The sequence below is a fragment of the Gavia stellata genome, chromosome 6 (genome assembly GCF_030936135.1).
Source record: "Gavia stellata isolate bGavSte3 chromosome 6, bGavSte3.hap2, whole genome shotgun sequence".
In the NCBI taxonomy this organism is placed as follows: Eukaryota; Metazoa; Chordata; class Aves; order Gaviiformes; family Gaviidae; genus Gavia; species Gavia stellata.
Window position 1 is genome coordinate 28025354 of NC_082599.1, and position 20207 is coordinate 28045560.

The following is a 20207-nucleotide window of genomic DNA, read 5'->3' on the forward strand; positions in this document are numbered from 1 at the left end:
CTTTGCTATTTGAATAGTTTTCAGGGATGCTGAAAAAAATGTGAATTTCAGAATAAAAGCAAGTCAACACTATGGTCATAGTGGTTTTATTATCAAAGTCAATTAAGACAACGGTTTGCCCCTGAAGAAATGGTTAAGCAAATACATTAGAATTACTCAAGCTTCAGATTTTTCCTCTTCCTTGCTTTGCATTCCCTTTATGAATATCCTGCTAGTTGTCTTTTCTGAAAATTACCTGCAGAAAATAACATTGCCTTTGTGGTATCTGAGAATAACTGATAGAAAGCAAGGAGCAGGGGCTTTAAGGATGTCAGGGATGAGTAAAATATAAAACCAAAATGAAGCTGAATACTGTGATTGGACTTGGTGTGCAATATAATTAAAACCAGATATTGCACATGTAGTGTGAGATTATTTCTGTCTCATCTGACTTTGCGTAGGTTCTTCATCATCCATCTTATTTCATTTGCTTTTTCTTTTTCTTTCTAGTACCCCGAGTTGATGGTTGCATCCTATAACAATAATGAAGATGCTCCACATGAGCCTGATGGGGTAGCCTTGGTATGGAACATGAAGTTCAAGAAAACCACACCGGAATATGTTTTCCATTGTCAGGTAAGACTGAGGAAGCCATTAATTTCATGCTAGACAAAATAGAGTTTACTACATGGTGCATCTGCCCACTGTTTATATGAAGAGGCTGAGGTTAAAAATAGGCGTTTTTGGAAAAAGCACAAGTGGCAGTCCAGTGTTTTTAGAAGGCAGCCTGCCTTCTCAAACAATACTGAAAGCCTGTCAGGGCTGCGTGTCATTCTTTGTCTATTTAAAACAGTCCCTAGGAGATTTAGTTTATAAAGCCCCTGCACTTACGAAGTAACTGTGGTGTACCACTTCCTCATCCAGGCAGCAACATATGCTTTCCCACCCACGTTAGCTTCCTCGCGTCCTCCGCACTCCAAGCTGCCTACCCTTGCCTTGGTTCTGCTTAATATCATGTTTTGCCTTTAAAATTGGGGAGTACACTTTGCATTTCTGAGCGTGCATCTTACTTACAGCTTGATAAAAATTATCTCAGTTACAAGGACTACTCCACCAATTCCTGTTTGACTGCATTTTAGGTTAGCAAACCAGTGTTTCACTTCACTCAATGCTACTTTATGACCATACTATTTTAGAAGTTTATGGGCAATTCAAAAATAGTTGGATGTTTTATTTCTATAGGTCTGTTTACTCCTCTTTTGCCACTGCTTTTGTGTGTGAAATGGCACAGCCTCATATTGACAGAAATGTTCTGCTCATTGGCTCTTTCTCCATCAAACTGTCCAAACTGTGGAACAGGGCTTGGGCCAAATTTCCAACCTCTTCATTAATATCCTTCTTTGGTAATTAAATACAGGACAGTGGTATTCAAAAAGCCATATGGAAAAGTTTCAGCAAGTAAAACTTAACAATCAGAGATTAGTAAAATGCAGATTATTCTGTGGTAAAAACTGCTGCTCTTGGAAGGATATGTATTACCTGGCTAATTGTGTAAGCTAAGTGTCATTTTACATTCAAGGACCAAACATCTTTTTGAACTAAGTTTATGTTTGGACTTGGGTACATTATCAGATGTAACGTAGCGGGAGGGAGTTGCTGGAATTGAAGTTGCTGCTTCAACCCGATTAAGTAACCTTTAATTCTGCGCATGTTTTTCTAATTTGCTATACTGAAAAACAACTTCACAAGGAGTCTAGGCCTGCACAGCAAATATGCCATACAGATTTATATATATATATATGTATGTGTGTGTGTGTATTACCTTTGAAATGAGAAATTGTATTTTTCTGGATATCATATTCAGCACACTGATGTGTTCTTTCAGACTGCTTAAGAACTTAGCTCAGATCCCATGTTCAAATTCTTCTAGGATGTACATGCATCTTAATGTTTTAAACAAAATATTCAAGAGAAGAGATTGCCCATTGGATTTTCAGGAAGAATAATCCTTAAACTAGATTGATTTTGCAAGATAATAACCAGATTCAGGGTAGCCCTTTTGAGTACACAAAGGGGAGATTGACTACAGACATAACAATGTGCTCCATTAATTAAAAATTCTGTCTACTTCTAAGAGTAGGTGCACTTAAACAGGGGAGGTATGACTCGCGAAATTGAAAGCACTGACACCGGCTTTTCCGTTAGAAAAACACACGTAGGACAAAGTGGTGGCCAGAGATTTGGCCTGGCTGAGCTTCTGACTGATTGTCCCATTAAGTTGGATGTCCCCATTTTTAGAACTGGAACCTTAAAACCTGTGAATTGAGGGAGACATATGGCACTGTGCTTTTACATGCATCCTGGATTCATCATCTTTCAGTTAAATGAAATCAGTTCTTCCACCCATGAGAGATATTTATTTTCTTGGTCAAACTGTCCACAGATAATTTGCATTGTAAGTCCATTATGAGTTGGAACCATGTTTGAACCACCATTATGGGGCTTCTGACATATGGAATATCTTCTGCGTCTCAGATGAGATGGGAATACCCACATGAGATTAAATGGGGAAGCAAAAAGCATGAGACTTGGTCTCTTGAACACAGGTTTTGTTCTAACTGACTCTGATGGAAAATAAAAAAAAATTATCTTAGCTCAGAGTCTGGAATTCAGTTCTGTAGATCATCATGTTGTTCTGTTAGTTAGTGGAAACCAACTGTATAATTAGTCAACCCCATATCATTTATATTACCATTTTGCCAGAGAAACATTCCCTTACTCAGTCCTGATTCAGTCATTTCTCTAGGTCTTCTGTGAGACAGGCCCAATTTTTCTTCTGCAAAACATGACCTTATAACAGTCCAGCCCCGCAGCTAGAGATGAACACACACCTTATCATTACAGCTAGGTTGCCCAGATATGACAAACACAGTACTTTGAGTGTATTTTCCCAATAGACCTCTATTTTCCTTTCCAAAGACTTTCTATAAAAATGCAGTCTTAATAAATACTATATGGTGCTCACTAATATACCTTTTGCCTTTCAATTTTTGGGCTCACAGAGCAAGCCACAAGCAAGTAGAAACTCATTTCAGATGTGACTGTCGAGGAACTCATGCAAGCCACTTCGGAGAAGCCAAATCAATAAATAGGTTTATGAAGCCATTTCTGAGGAACTTTTAAGAAATTCCACGTCAGGAGTTTTGATAACATCAATAGAAATAGATATGTGAAACATATCTGGACAGCTAAAGAGCTGGCTGAACTTCAGCAGGTAGAACTTTAGATACCTCTTTTGCACTTTTGGTAAGTTCTTGAAGCTAGGAACCATAATTTTTTTCTGTCTTTCCTGGTATATTATATAGATTCAAGTGAGATTGATTACCAAGGAATTTCTTAATTTTCTTTACCTCTTTCTATAACTTTTTGTAATCTTACATAGGGTCATAGAAATTGTCATAATCAGAACAACAGGCTTTCCCAGTGCCTTTGCTGAAAGTTGCCAGAACCCAGGGGCTTCAACTAAGGTTGTCTATCAGCCATGGCAGACAATGATGCCAAAATCTGCCGGCGATGATGTTTTTTCCTAACTCCAGTCAGCAAAACATTTGATTTCAGTCCTCAAATGTGAGGGATGATGTATTCTGTAAATGTTTATCTTAGCTGTTGTCCCTAATGATCTTACTGTTATGAAATTCTTGCCCAATTTAAAGCCATATTAGGTTGTTGGCTTATTAATATAGTGTAGGTGGTAGTAAATTTCATAGCTCTACAACATGTTGTGCTACAAATACTGGGTTTAATTTTGGTTAACATGCATTAAGGGAAAAAATGACTATCAGCCAAGTGGACTTGTTTACTCATTAATTCATGTGAACTGCCATGTGATCTATCAAATCCTTTCTAAAAAAAACTGTCCTACTGGCTTCTCCTATCTCCTCCTGTGGAATATTTCTTTTCTTCTACTTGTTTTATTTTTGCCCTTCTTTGGGTTTTTATATTTCTACTTCACCCAGTGATGTGCTGACAGTATTTTAGCTGGGATTTCCAGATTTTTTCCTCTATAGCTCATCATACATCTCTTTACCACAAGGTTAGAAATGGGAAATCAAGGAAGAGTGAGGGATTGGGCAATTTGTTCATTTGTTTTCCTATGCAAGCAAAAAAATGTTGTCTCAGAAGCAAAATCAAAGTGGAAGGGTGGTATCATTTGCCAAAGGAATGAATGCTCAATGCTTTCCTTAGGTAGTGAGGAATAAATTGAGCATGCAGTTAATACTGCAGACTGCAGACTGGGAATGTCCTTGTAGGGAAGAGTCAGGGATGTCCTCTTCCCCCACGCTGGAGCATCACAAACTCTTGGTGTAATCCAGTGCATTCCAAAGGCAAAACCCAAGCCTTTCAGAAGTACTTTATGAGGCCCTGCAGATGAGTCATCCCTGGTTGGGTTGGTTTGGCAGCATCCAGAGGGGGAATGAATTCCAGCAAAGACATGGAAATCACATTGACTCTCCCTCATTTTGGTGGAAGAATTTTAAGCAGTGGTTCACACTGCTTCTCTCAGCTACTGTTGGTCTGCGTTTAGGTGGGGGTGACAAAAACGAAAATAGTATGGCACGGTTATTGATGATATGACTCAACATGAGCTCAACCGTATATTGATTTACGCGATGCATGGGGCTGGCCTTGTATGTGAACATTCCTGTACTATTGATTGATAGAGTAGCATCAACGATATTTCTCAGTCTTACTCTCTTTCTTAGAATGCGCTTATATGTCCGTAACGTGTTTTTTCACTGAACAAAAAAATAAAAATCTACATTACCCATTAATTATGAGGATTATTTGTAATGCAATGCCCATTGTTTATGTACTACTCGTCATCTCTGCCCATGATGTTATTTCTTTTTCCTGGTGGACTGATCTAAGCTTTCTAAGCCAAAGTGACCTGAAGAAGTATCTGAAACTTTGCACCAACATATCTGGTTGAGTGAGGCAGATGAGAACTCAGACTGTCTTTGCCCTAAAGTGGCTAGTTGAAATCTGAGCTATTATACCCTTCTTTTCATCAGAGCCTGTTAGCATGGGTACAGCACTTCTCTTATACCAGATCTCGTAGCTTTTGGGGTAGAGCTGATCTACAGAGATGGACGGGATACAACAGCAAGAAATAATCAGTGGGTCTAGTGGACTTTAGGATATTGCAAACCATTTCCTTTCTTCTGGAACCAAACAGGGGTTATTAATGTTGGTTGAGGTATCTGGACCTCGGCTTCAAAAGTCCATCACTTCAAGAGAGGAGAGGTGACAGCTAAAGATGTTAGTTTCATGCAAATAAACCAAACTGAATGTTACTTTCTAATTTGGAGGACTCTGCATTGTGTTTGGAAAGTTTGATGAATTCTGCTTTCCTACACCCAGTCTAATGATAGCAGCAACAAAAAAATTACTACATTGACTGCATTTTGATTTATTATAGATTATTTCCTGATCTATTAATTTCCTCTTTCTCAGCTATGTCTTTTCCAAATGTCTCAAAAGGGCAGTGAGAAATACAAATCTGACACTTAGAGGCAGCATATTTTTAAGGAAGGAGAGCACATGTGAAGTAGCTTTTATGTGAGGAACCAGTAACCATTTAAGAGTTCTTTCAAGAAGTCAGATCGACTTTTAGCATAATCACAAAAAGATTTCAGCAGTATATCACTTTTAATAGCTGCAGCTATTTCTGTCCTTTTCCTAAAATGCCATGCAGTCAGATTTACTTGGTCGGTTCCATCTCTTTACTAAACTGTCAGGTTTTTGTGGGATATGGGACTTGTGTTTTCTATTTTAATTTCAAGAAAAGCTGTCCATGCTTGGAAAATATTGGTGGATTGAGTACAGAAATCAGCCACTCAGCTGCACCACAAAATGTTTCATTCTCCCCTAGCTTTTTTGTAGTGGGTACTATACACTGTCATTAAGTTATGTGTTTGACCGCTCTTCATTGCTTATCCTGGTGTGGTCTTTCCCTTTTCAGCTGAATGGATGGAGTCAGAAATGCATATCTTAGAATTAGATGCACTGAGGTAAGTGAAGGGCTATATTTAGTGGCTGATATTGGCTGGAGTTGCCTTTTTTTTTCCTGATTTGGTTCCTTTGTTGTTGTCTGCTCTTTCAAAATCAACATAAATTCCTTCAGATGTGCTTCTTGCTCCAGCAGCCTGCCTTCTAAAGGTGCTGAGCGCCCAAATCCATGAGACTTGTGTGTGGAGCAGGCTGAGGTAACAGCATGAATGACTAATATCCTCCTTTTCCTCTTGTCCTTGAGTTTCCTTCACTGTGGAAGCCAGACCAGAGCTCAGTCCCAGAACTTTAAAAGAAAAGAAGTGCTACAACAAGTTTAATTGTCAAGAAAGTATGCTTAGAATACTTAAAAAATACATACTTTTTTCTCTGATAATTATATTGGTGTTTTTCCACAAAGGCTTCCTCACTTTTTTGCTGCCATTTAAGTTTCAAGTAAAGATTCAGCTCTTCAGAGCCATAAAAGCAACGACAGCCCCTAAACTCCCTCCAAGCTTCCCAGAATTTCCTAAGTAATGAAGAACCAGCAGCATATCCAGTCCCAGAGCTGACTTGTCTAGTTTCTCAGTTTCTAGTGAGAGGGGGCACCTATGGTCAGTCTTTAAAGTGCTGCAAATCTCAGCGAAGACATGTGGCTCTGAGCTCACTGCAAATTTTTAAATTTTTTAAAAACCCCAGCTTTGGAAAAGGCTTTTTCAAAAAAGCATCTAGTTGTTAAAATAGAACTGGTCGACAGAAGATAAGTAGGTTTGATAGGTAACCCCTGAAGCTTGGTGCACGGTGGGAGAACAAGAGACAATGGAAGAAGAGAAATTCAGACTACAGGGAAGGAAAAGGCTTTTCCCCATGAGGACAGTCAAGCATTGAAGCAGGTTGTCCAGACAGATTGCACAGTCTCCATCATTGTCTTTCCAAGACAGGCTGGATGAAGCCCTGAGCAACCTCGTTTAATCTCACAGCTGGCCCTGCTTTGAACAGGAGGTTGGACTAGAGATCTCCTGAGGTCTTTTCCAACCTGAATTGTCCTGTGATCCTATGATCCTGGACATGAATCAGATTCTGCCTGTTTTTGTAGCACTTCTCTGGTAAGTGGACCTCTGAATGTCTGCCTCTGAAGATGCTGGGGCAGCTCCCATACTGGGAATACTCCAGTACCCAGGGACCCAAATTTGTTCCAGAATTTCTGTAACACATACCAAAATGTTGTAAAATTAATCAGGTAGGACTTCTTCATAGATATAGAGGTTGTTTTGTTTTCATTTCTGTTTCGTTTCCTGCTGTGCATCGTTGGTAGCATGATCTTTGTGGAGCTGCGTAGAGCTTTTCTGTGCCTGTTCTCCAGGACACTTTGTTGCTATTACATTTGTGGCTAGGTGGTCATTTGCACACTGCAATAATTCATGCAGATGTATAGGTGCACCATTTTGAATTAAAATTTGGGGGAATTTCCAACTGTGCTACTGGGGGAGGAGAACAGTTTCAGCTGTGGCTTGTGATGGAAGGACATATTCATTCTGTTCTTATTTTAAAACTTTTTTCCCCTCTGTCCTGTTGTGTTTGTCCAGGCTGGAACATAGAAATGCAGAGCACACTTTGTGCTGTGAGGATTTCAGTAGACAAGAGCCCATGTCTTGTCTCTTAGGCTTTTGTTTTAGATTCTTCCTCCTGTTCTCGGCTGATAACAGCTGTCTTTTTTTGCTCCTCTTATTGGTGTTTACACCACTTCTGCCTTTGGTGATTAAAAGTAACTACTATTTGGCCCAAGATTAGTGCTCCAATACTTGTGGAGAGGTTCTGTGTGAGTCAGTAGAAGTTACACCCACACATAGGAAGGCTGAATGTAGTATTTAGAAAATGGTTTTCGTTGTCTTAGGTGAGAGGAGAGAGCTGCCTGCAGCAGATTTGTAGAGGGGGGCAAAGAGGACCAAATATACAGGAGGCAGAGTCTCCTGTCTCCCAGATTCTACTGAACTCAGAGGCATCAGTGTAGGAGGACAGAAAAGGCACTGAAAATGTGGAAATGTATATTCTGTCTTGGGTGCTAAAGTGTCTTACATAGTCCTGAAATCACCAGTATGAAATGCCCCAGGTGAGCCTCAAGTCCTGCTTTATTGCTGAAATGCCACAGCTGTTAATGTAGCATCTGCTAGTATCTGCAGCTCAGGAAAAAGAATGCCATTTTTTCCACATAGCCTTTCAGTCCTAAAATCTCTTAAAAATTACTTTATTTCCACACAAAATCAAATCATAATATTTTTCCTAACAGGAGTGGGAGAAGGAAACCTTCTTCCAGGGAAGGTTGGAGAGAAACTAATCATCATTATTTAGACTGAAGGGATGTCAATTGGATCCACAGAGTTGTATGCCTTCCCCTGGGCTTACCTGTATCTTTCCTAACCCTTAGCAAAGCTGCTTTTTCCATGATGTCTCAGATCTATTGCTCTCTTGTGCAGAACCCTGAAGAGCAACACACCCATCAAAGCCAATGTGTACACTGTAACAGCAAAACTGTATGCCATATCCCATCAGTCTGTGAAGTAACTGCTAATACAAAAGGTGGGTGCAGTTTCCCTGTTAGTAATTAGCATTCTGAATTATTTGAGGGCTGTGTTTATACATGTGAAGTCTGCTAGCAACAGAATGCTCCTTTGCTTAGAGCAATGCTTAACATAGATCATCTTCCTCATTTGAAACTGAGATTTCAATTCTGAATCAAAGAATTAGGAAGTGACAAATTTGCTTGTCTTGGATAGAAAATTTTTCTGCTTCTAAGCCTTTTTTGGAGGGGGTAGATTATCATACGCTTAAATGATATGCTGTCACTACTAGCAATAGCATTGTGCTTTTTGTAGGTGTTAAAATAGTGATTTGTAATGAATCTGTACTTAAAGATGCTGTTTCTCTTCTTAAAGTTCACATATTCTTCCTTTCAGACCAAATATAATGAATATGTTGGCCACTCAATATGGCAGGCATTCTTTTTTCTTTTTTTTAAAGTTTCGTTGTTTCACTGATAACTTGCATTGTACCTTTCTGAATTACTGGCATATAATATACAATATGCAAATAGTGCAATCTGGAGAAAACCTAACCTTTGAATTTGCGGAGTTAGGCCTGCAGTAATTTTAAACTTTAGCTAGCTAAGGAAAAAAAAAGATCTCAGTCAAAAACTATATTTCATAAGAGAAAATTATAGTGATATTGATGGTTTGCCAAAACCTCAAGCAGTGACAAAATCCACAGAGTGTCCTGAAAGAGATGCCTTTGCAAAACCATTCCTTTGCAGATGGCTTAGATTATCGATACTTATAAACACATGACATTATTCATTCGACTCAGAATTTTGAAAAACTCTGTTGATAAAAAATGCAAATTTGTCACACTATCCCAAAATCACAGAGAAAAAAATCACCAAATCCTGCGATTGTTCCTGAGGGTGTTCTATAGGTTAGTAGTTGTTGATTTGGTTACATTTCAACATGATCTAGTGTAAAATATTTTAAGAAAAGGGAGGAAGGAAGGGAAAAAAGAGCATAACTTTCCTTTGTTGATGTGAACATGATGTTTTAAAGTTTTTCTTGTATATCTGAAACTCCCAGTGCTAAAAGGGTTTTGGGTGAACAAGAAATGCAGGATCAGATGTGAAATCAATAAGTCATTAGGATCCTTCCACAGAATATTTTCCATAAAGGATATAAAATACTACGCAATTCCCTAGCTGCACTGCAAATGATGGATAAACAGCCATAGGCATGACTTTTCTGTTTGGGTTGTGTAACTGTTCTCAGTGCAAGCTACTTGCAATGGAGAGTACATTTGGTCCAAATTCGAGAAAATTATTTTCACCTCATGATTTTTGTCTCTGTGGGAGCCCTATGTGAGGAGTGAAGCCTCTTTCTGTGTTACCTGGCACAAAATATAAAACAGTTACTCTTCTAAAGTGCTGTAGAAGGCCCCAGAAACCAAGGAATCCATCATTACAGCCCAGGATACAACTGTCCTCTGCCTTAGGTCTAAAATCAACAGTTTTCCACCCTCTGCCCCACAGCTGGATGACTGACAAGTACTTCCCTGAAAAGAACTTTTGTATACAGGCAACATCGATTTAATGATGATTAACGCTCCCTGCTTCCCACAAAGGGAAAGCAGAAGCACGTGCTGACTGGCTGAGACACTGATCTTATCCTTGGAAGACGTATCCCATGTGGGGTCTTCTGGAGAGTGAGAGTCTTTTGGAAAGTGGCAAAAAGGGGAGTCTCTGTCAGCCCACTTAGAGAGTGCCCAGTAATTCTTACTGTACAAGCACTAGTCTGCGTAATGATATCATATTTGCTGTCATTATAATGATGATTATAAAAAGTGAGCCTTTGTTAGTAACAAGTGCCCATATGAAGTCATTCATAGCGTTTTGCGAAAATTTCAGGATCCATTATATAACCATAATAACAGAATACAAATGATGACAAATACCATAGATTTAACTTTCACAAAGCAGATCTTTCTCATGAAATTTTATTAAAACAGGATTGTCTTTATCATGAAAAGTATCAGAGGAAAAAAGTTAAAGTACATTTATTTTAGCATAAGATGACAAGCAAATGCCCTATGTGCAAGAAGCAATATGCTTTTAAAAACTTGTCATATTGGAGAGATCAGAGGGTTTTCATTCTCTCTACAACAAAATGTGCCAGGGTATATTAGGATCTATGATTAATTCATTCTGATTGCTCTTACAATAATGTTTAGTATTTTTGTAGCTAAAATAAATATCAATTCCACTTCAGTTCCATATTGTTCATGAACATACACTGAATCACCAGTCATTTCACGTGGAGAAGAACATGCTTAACATTTGCTATCTCATGTTTACATGTGTAAATAAATAGACTAAGCGCAATTTGGACTGACTTAATAATGTGCAGGAGTTGTGCAGAATTGCTGTTTGCCATGAGATGCCTGGGGTAAATCCATTCTTCCTGGCAGGACAGTGATCCATTACAAAATGTCTCATCAGTGGTGAGAGTGGATGACCCAGGTGAGCTGTTTTTGAGCAAGATGTGGTCCTGTGTTACCCCAGGAGTCAGCAAATGTAAGCTGGCATAACTATGCTGATTTATTGTAACTAAGGCTTTGACCCTGTGAGTGCAAAAACGCTTATCTCATTCATTCCTCCTCTCCAAGACTACTCATGGAAAAAAATAGCAGAAACCAAACAGCAGAACCTTGCAGGTGAGGAAAGCAAGATGTGAAATTTCAGGAAGCTAAGGTTTTTTTGGAGAAAGGGGGGTTAAAAATTGGGTCTATCATGGGAAGTAGTCGTCTATGCCTGCATGGCCTTAGCTGCTCCCTAATGCTCTATGGGTGCAGAGCTGGGCTACTGATATCAGAATTTGTACAGTCATTTACTGTAGGAGACATGAACAGTGCAAAGGCAACTCATGTTCCCGCGCTCATTCTTAAATACAGACTTGCCTGTGGTATCTTCTATGTTTCCACTAGATAGCTGTTTGTCTGTGCCTCAGTCTTGCAATCCTCATATCTATGTGCAATGCTTAATTAATTTTCAATTATTTCCAATGGTGTGGTGACACTACTTATAAATGATACATCAGTGAAAGTGATGGATTTGGGCAAATATAATAGCCTGTCAGTCTTCACTAGAAGCTACAATTAAATCAAAAAGATAAGAAAAGATTACTGTAATTATTTTGACAGTGAACTGATAGAAGTTTGCCCAGGTGACACAGACTACGGAGTACAAAATGCCAATTGCTTAGAAACAAGTAAAACAAGATATACTGTTGTCTCTTTGCTCCCGTAGGACTTCCTGCCAAAGTCACCTCATAGCCTTAATCTGGAAAATGAAGTGACATATATCTCCAGGATCAGGCAAAGCTCCATTCAAACACTTGTAGGGTCCTTGATAAGTAAAGAGGGGTCCAGTGAGTAAGAGATTCGTTCAGTTCTGGGCTCCCCAGTGCAAGAGAGACTTGGACATATTGGAGTGAGTCCAGCAAAGGCCTCTAAGATGATTTAGGGACTGGATCATCTCTCATATGAGGAGAGGCTGGGACTGCTCAGCCTAGAGAAGACTCAGGGGGATCTTCTCAATGTGTACAAATATCTGATGGGGGAGGAAAGAGGATGGACAAGACAGACAAGGAGTGACAGGACAAGAGACAATGGGCAAAATTAGAAATACAGGAAATTGCATTTAAACGTAAGAAAAAACTTTTTTACTGTGAGGGTGATTGAGCACTGGCAGAGGTTGCCCTGAGAGGTCATGGGGTCTCCACCCATAGAGATGCTCAAAACCCAACTGGACACAGTCCTGAGCAATCTGCTCCAGCTGACCCGGCTCTGAGCGATGGGTTAGACTAGATAGTCTCCAGAGGTGCCTTCTAACCTGGGTGACTGAGTCTGTCTTGGACACTTCATGCTCCTTTTCTCTTCCCTGTAATTCTGAGGTTATGCAGAAGCCAGCTGGACCATCGCTGTCTCCAATTCTACAGAGTCCTCCCAGGATCAGCTGAACATGAGGGCCTCCTTCCTTCCTCTCTGAAAGGAGGTCACTGGCTCTCAGAAGTCCTACATCAAGAAAGCCTGTTTAGGAAAGCACTTACCAATCTGCTTGGCTGTGAGCAGGCTCTTGAGTCACTGTAGTCATGGGGGACTTAGAAGAATTACTTACAATTAAGTTCATGGACAAACATCCTTCTGAGAAAAGATGGGCTTAAGCATATAGATAAGTTCTTTCCTCACCTGGGGTCTTAAAGTGTTCTTGGTCTGATATGTTCAATCTTCTGACTGTGCCTGGGTTCTCATGGCCTGTGCATTTTTGGTGGGGTTTGGACTGAGTGCCACACTTGAGATTTATCTGCAACTCCCTTATAAGTAGCTGTGACTACTATGCCCAACTTCATGGGCTGAGTTGTAAATATTTGTTCTTGCAGCATCTGTACTGGCTTCTAATTCATCTCTGGCTTCATATAGTTTGATTGATTAAACACGTGGTTTGGGGAACTGCTGCCATAGAAACCACCAAGCTACCACCACAGCTCAAGAACAACTCGTGTTTCTGTTCCTGTTCTCCAGTCCTGGAATTTGCTGTCTCTATGTGCTCTGTAAAGCCCAGCTCTGATATTTCCAGAACTTGCCATCAAGTGATCATCTGGTTTGCTTCCTCTGTGAGGAGAAGAGTCCAGATCACCAGGATGCCAGGCAAGCCTAGCCCATACCTCACTCTCTGGAGGATCCCTTCTGCTTTTGCATAGTGCTAGATGGGAACCACCCTGCATAGGGACCCTCGAGCCTTGCTCCTGAGGCCAGGTCATGGTTCCAGCAGAAAGCAGGCTCTGCTGAGAGAAAAGACAAGCAACAAGAAGCTTAAGTCCTTAGCCTCGTGGCTGGGGCACTTTGTGAGCATGGGGCTGAGCTGCAAAGACTATGTCTGTATTTTCTATTAGGTAATGTCAGAGAATATGCAGAAGTAAGTCAGAAAAAGTGACCAGAACTCCTGGGCTTGTCCCTCCCAGCCAGGTTCCCTAGGCATTTGCTAGATAGAAGAAGTGGCTTCACCTTCACAGATGCTTTTGCCTGGAGTTGCCTGACTGCAACACTTAGAGAGGGCTTTGGTTTGTGTGATGTTTTGCGTATGTGCTTCTCAAGACCTATCTTTCATTTTGCAGTGTTTAAAATATTCCTCCCCCCAAAACCTGTAGGAATGCAGAGATATGATTAATAGATTGACCAAAACAGGCTAAACTGAACTCTTTTTTTTACTATGGACACTAATCTTGTTATCTCTATTCTGCTATCCACACACGTGGATAATAATGCATGGAGAGGTAAGCAGTGCTTTAAGGCTATGCAGATGGAGACGGCTTTTGAAAACTTGTCCTATACTAAATACTCTGCCTCTTTCAGGACTTTCTGGCACTGAATGTTGCAATCTCTGCCCTCCTTGCCAAAATGACTGCTAAAGAGAATGAAAAAGGATTAGGGAAGCATCAGTTTTCATTCTTCATTATATTAGCAGCATGTACTTGCAGCAGATTTAATACATACACAGCAGACTATGCTTAGGGTATAGTTTCAAGACTTAGTGCATAGCATTAGGAGTATTTGCCACAGCAATTGTTGGTGTCTTAGTTAAACTGTCCCTAAAATTCTGCAAAAACCATGTCCTTAAGTATATTTCTCTAGAGTCTGTAGGGAACAGAGAATTAAGCATTTCAATGGAGCTGAGAAGTTGAATGTAACATCTTTGTTTCTCTTCAGTTATTGTCCCTTCATGAATTACTGCAGATAGTTTATTGTAACTTACCTTACTGATTTTCTGAGCCCAGATGAAACCCAAACACAACTAAGCTAACATGCAGATTGCATTACCACTTCTGTGGGAGGGTGGTCACACTACTGCAAGATGGATGTCATGGTTTGGTTGAGGTTCTTTATTTGGGGTAACTATCTGTGTTAAACAGCCCTTTAATATTAGAAGTCCAGACCAATAAGCCCTTTTCTGACAATAGCAACCTGACATTACTTACTGTTGAAAGGAAAACTCTATACATTCTCTATAACAAACAGTGCACAAGCTGAAAATAGAAGACTTGCATCTTACCCTGAATTAGCAACGAAATACAGTTGGGAATTGATTGTTGCTGAATCTGGATTTTTGGCTGCTGGCAGACCAAAACTGTTAAGACGTTAATTTATGTTCCAGTGATGTTGAGCTAGATTTATAAATGTGGTTTAGGTGCCTAAAGATGAAGAGAAAGGCAGGCAACAGAATTTGCCCATGACTTTGCAGCACCTAAATACCTTTGTCTCACCACCCAGCCAGTGTGTGGATGGACGTCTTTTGTGTGTGAGATGCTTTTTAAAACAGAAGTCAAAGCAACTAAATGTAAATGTGTGCAAAACGTTAAGGAAGTTTCATCACCAGAAAATTATTCAGGCTGCAATTCACCAAACTTCTAAAATATCTTGGAATTTCCCTCTGTATGAAAACAGCAACCACTAGTTAACAGAATCAAAAGTGTCAGTAGAAACACACCAGACAACTTGTTTTGTCATGTCCCATGTAGGTGATGGCTTATTTCTAAAGGATTTCTGGTAGTTGATAGGAACGTTCTGCCACCAGCTCCATATTTTCAGAAAGCAAGTCAGCACTCTTCAGTGGAAGAATCGCTTCGTACCTAATGGAATTTCTGACCTGTGGGCCAAGTAAATTTTTCCTCTAATGTTATTATTTGGTCGATCCTAGAGGCCTCAACCAGACTGAGATGCCTTTGAAAGAAATTTGTTACAAACCCATCCCTGTCCCAAAGAACTTGCAGCTGTAGTTCGGTGTGTGGTTAGCAGGCAGTGACACCATTACCCATGCCCTGAGCTGGCTGCGTGTATAGAAGCTCTGGTCCAGAAGCCTTTGGCTAATACTGTGCCAAAACTAGTGAGCCCTGCTGCATGCAAGCGGAGTGCCAGGGCACCATGCTCAATCTGACACCTACCATCTGCTCCAAATTCTGGCCAGCCTATGGTATGAGCGGGAATGGCAGAAGGTCTTTGCGCTCCATCCGCAGACACATGCCTTAAGACTCCAGGTCTGCAAGGGTGGTGCAGACCCGTCACTTCAGGCTTGTGAATAATTTCATCAAAATGATTGAGAGTCCTCTTGTATAACTGTTAGAGTATCATGACCTGAATAAAATAGACAAACCAAGGAAGTGCTTGCTTTTCCAACACGCAGGCACACAGGATTTGACCCTGCAATCTGATAAGCAGCCAGAACCTAATCAGAGAAAACAGATGAGTTTGGATACTTAGCATGTAAGCAGTTGGGTGGAAAGAAAACTGGATTTTGATGTGCTCTTGTTATGAAATTGCTCCTTATTTCTCCAGGCTTTAATTCTTTCATCCTCAGTCTAACAAAGTAGGATATTCAGCAAAGACTGTATTCTTAGGCTTGCACGTATCTGTAGTAATTCAGGGTTAGTAATTCAGGGTTACCAGATTGATTTGTTGTTGCAGTCATGGATAAAAGCAGGCAGGATCTCCCCGTATCGCATTTGAGAAGTATCATGTTTATCTGCTTTTGCAGTACAGCAGTTTTGCCCCTTTTCTGAGTCATCACACCACCACCGAATGAATAGTATTAGCAAATGCACTTTCCAAAAGGGCTGAAGTGCAGATTCCCTTTTGGCAAGGCAGCTTGCGGACTTTCTTCCGATTATTCTATTCTTGTAGTTACACAGGCTGAACCTGCAGTTACAGAGATAAAAGTAGAGAGCTTCAGCTTTCTGCCCTGCTTAAAATGAAGGCATGATGCTGGATAATGCCTTTCTGCAGACTTGGGCAGAGCACTCCAATTCTGCTGCAATGCTCAGATGTCAGCACTAAGGTTCATGTTAGAGTTACCTACCCTGTAAACTCAGCTAAGAGCGAGCTGCATTTCCTGACATACTCTTTTCCTTCTTTTTAAGGACTTAGTACTTTTTCAATAAAAATAAATTTAATTTGTGGGTACATTTCAGCTCCATTGGTTTGATGGTATAAGTGGAGCAATACCAGCTTTGGATTTAGAGCAGTCGTGTGGCTGAGTCTCTCTGTGCAGCTTTCATGTGGTCGGGTGAGACATTCTTAGAATCCCCAAACATTTTTGAAGATCCTAAACTGGAGACATTCACAATTCTTCTCTCCCTTTCTACCATTAATCCTTCATGTTTTAACAAGCACTGAAGTTAATACAGCCTACACTCTTTCCTGTCATACTGGGCCCCCCTCCCTCCTTTCTTTCTCTTGAATAAAGCAATCTGTTCTTTCCAGTCCATACTCTTGTAAATCAAAGGGATAGATGTCGACACACACCATAACCAAGTATAAACTTCCTTTTTTTAATTAAACAGGATTCTGACATTTGGTTTGAAGAAGTGTTTGTTTGGTTTTATTTATTTTTTTAAATACGTGAAGGATGTCAACTGCTTTTATTTTATTTTTAGTAGAAGACAAATTTTGTGTTGTACCACAAATAATCTCTAGCACAAAATATTTCAGATGCTGTTTCGTAGTTGAATAGGAAGAGAGTTGGGGGAAGCAATACAGAAGTCTTGGCATTTAAAGCTTTTAGAATTAAGAGTTAACCTCTTTGGTAAAGGTTTCTGTACACATAAATCATGTTTTAGGTACCTTTTCAAATATAATTGGGAAAAACTGTTATAATTCTGTTGCTATCCTCTCTGCCATTTGCTTATTACTATTAATTATACTTAGACATTTATGTGAAACACAGCAATATCCAGGTTCATAATAGCTGATACTAAAAATAAGCAAGACTCTTGGATGGAACATAGTCTCTATTTCAGTGTACAGATCCAGGTATCTCAGTAGCTAGGGCAAAGTCACCCTAGAATTGCCTCTTTTAAGGCAACTCACACCTCCTGTTGTGGTGCAAAAAGGACGTAATAGAGCACTAAACCAGACAAACCAGTGTTCAGATCTGATACCACTACTTTCCATGCTGATTCTCAGTCCTTGGCCTGGCAGGAAAAAAGGCTTTATTTAGTAACTCAGTTGCTGTTTTGTTTCTAGATGATGATTTTAATCCACCTTTGCAGTTGAGGTATGTCATCCATATCTGTTCTGGGGCCACATATAAGTGTGTGTAGCGATGGAAGCATGAGGAGATGGTCTCCTGATTGCCTGGCCAGAAGAAAGTAGGGCAGCTCTCAGAGGGACTGGCAGTGCTTAGCCTCTTTAAATGCTGTTCTTAATGAGCAGGAGTGAGAGCAAAAGGTTATGAGTAAATTGTATGTGTACTTTTGTCTTTATTTATTTATTCCTTAGGAGGGCAGGCATAGGTGATCAGAGGTCCAGCCCCTATTCTTCAGTTCCTATTGATAAAGGACTATGCGTTTGGCACCTTTTCGTGGTTCTAGCTAAGCAACCGTACCACAGCTTTCTTGCTCTGCTCTCAGTCCCTCTAAGCCAATTCCCTCAAGCGTGGAAAAGGATCTGCCTCTTCATCTCAGCTGCAGTTAATTTTATTGCCTGCTGTCGTCTGTGTTAGACTGACCTATAGTAGCATGCCACAGGCTGTAATGCTTTTCCACATGTGTTTGCTCAGCTAGAAAATCTACCCAGGAGTTTCCTGAGAGCCTGCTGCAATACAACCAGGTACTTTGGAGTCTAGAAATGCCTGTGAACTCCTCAGATTGCTTCTTCCCACTGCTGAAGTATTGTTTTGCGATCCATCTGGTGTCAAGTGTAGGCATATGGCACCAGTATGGCAGCGCTGCCTACGGGGGTGGTTTCCTGCAGAAGAGGTCTCGCTGAATGCAGTAGTCGTTGCCTATTGAAAGTCATTATTGTTTAGCACCCAGGTCTTTGTGAACTTGTTCAACTGGTGGCTGGGCAGAGTGCCATCTGAATCTACGGGCATGAGCACAGACAACTGAGTCTCTGGGGCCTTACACACATCAGATGTGGGTACTGAGGTCAGGCTTCTCAGTAAGGAGAATCTAAATGACTGTCTGTCCCGAGCATGTGTATCTGTGGTTGAAGGGATATGCCATCATTAATCCAAATCTGGGCCAGATTAAGCTTCTAAAATAAAAACCAGCTCTGCCAGCCACTTGAAGAGGGCTCGGGGCCTGTTTGAATCAAGTACATGAGCGGGGAGGGAGGGAGGAGGCAGAGGCGGCTGCGCAGTCACCACCCCCTCGCCCCTGTAGCGCGTCTCTCCGTACGGGCTGAGACGACCTGACAGCTGCCAAAACAGGGGGCTGGGGTGTGCTGCCTTCGTCCCTTCGACTGCAGTCTTCTCCAAGGGCTGGGCAACAATGGCATTTCTGAGGCCAGCCCTCTCTTTGCCATGACAAGAGCACAGACATTTCGTGCTTTGTTTCTTAATTACGTTTTCAACGCGATTCTTCTAACAGCCGGGAGCAGACGCCTTAGCATTCGGGGAGCGGGACTGCCCGTTTGCCAGACAAAAATCTCAGGTTTACCAGCCTGGGCCTGGCTCTCCCTTTTCCCCGGGCAGTGCTCCCACCTGGAGCTAATTCAGGCTCGCTCCTCTGGCCCTTTGAGAGCTGCTCACCTCTGCGGACAGGCAGAGCGTGCACAGTGGATGAGGCAGCAGCACCAGCGTGGTGGCACCCACCAGAAAGCCATCACCAAGATACGGGGGTAGAAAATCTGGATGGAAGATCACAAAGCCAGAAGTACCAGAAGTACTTTAGTAGGGTTGCTGACAAAGCTAAGCAGAGACAGAGAAAGCTAAATCCAGTAGAGTGTATTTGCATAGAGGGAGAAAACACCAGAGCGTTAAGCTAAAGTAAGTAATGAAGTGGTTCACTGCACAGAGCAATTCAGAGAAATGAAGGTGACCGAACCGTGGGGTTTGCCTGTCTCTTGCGGGTCCGGACAACTTGCAGGCACAGATGCTCTGTGGCACCCATAAAAAGGTAACACTGAGAACCTCCTATTCTAAATGCCGCTTTTATACTGTGGACACTAAACTCCCTGTGGAATTACCTTCTGACATGATCCCTTTTACATTTCTTTATGCACTGTTGCCATATAGTATGAAACTAGCTGCTTCTGTCCTCTGCAACAGGTAGGTAAGCACCTACAGTATATAAAATATGCCTAACTGAAAAACTGGGAAGCTTTACTGTCATTATTGGAAAGTGCCATGAGATTTCCCTAGAAAGGTGAGGTAGAAGTGCAAAGATGGATACGCTGTTATTTTAAAACTTCACTATGCACTGGTTCCTCCCCCTTTGAAGTCAGTGGAAAACTCTGTTTTAGAGGAGCAAGAGTGCTTGAATCGGCAAACAAGAGGCAGCCTGGAGGCAGAAGAGGCTTACAGGGAATAGTTTCTGCTGCTCTCCTTGAGCACAGAGCTGTTCAGACAGACTGGAGACCTGTCTGCTGCTTTCTACCATTAAGGTTAAGAAATGAAGGCTTTTAAAGTTGTTAAATGAATGGGCTGGATCTTACAGCCCTTACTCATCTGAGTACTGCCATTAACTTTAAGAAAATAATTACTATGTTAAGTGCTATGTAGTGGAGTCCTTAAATTGTTTAAATTCTAATATTTGACAGAAGTTTCTCCTTGGTAGAAAAATAATATTGACATAATTAAAAGGATGTGA

General features: G+C 40.9%; 1 protein-coding gene across 4 annotated transcripts in view; it reads left to right on the plus strand.

Annotated features, from left to right (window-relative positions):
* Positions 1-20207, plus strand: part of DYNC1I1 (dynein cytoplasmic 1 intermediate chain 1) — a 179318-nt gene that overhangs the window by 105444 nt on the left and 53667 nt on the right. For all 4 annotated transcript variants that reach the window (XM_059818411.1, XM_059818412.1, XM_059818413.1 and 1 more), the window contains one exon: positions 490-615. In XM_059818411.1, the coding sequence (XP_059674394.1) occupies positions 490-615 (126 nt within the window). The remainder of the gene's footprint in view (positions 1-489; positions 616-20207) is intronic.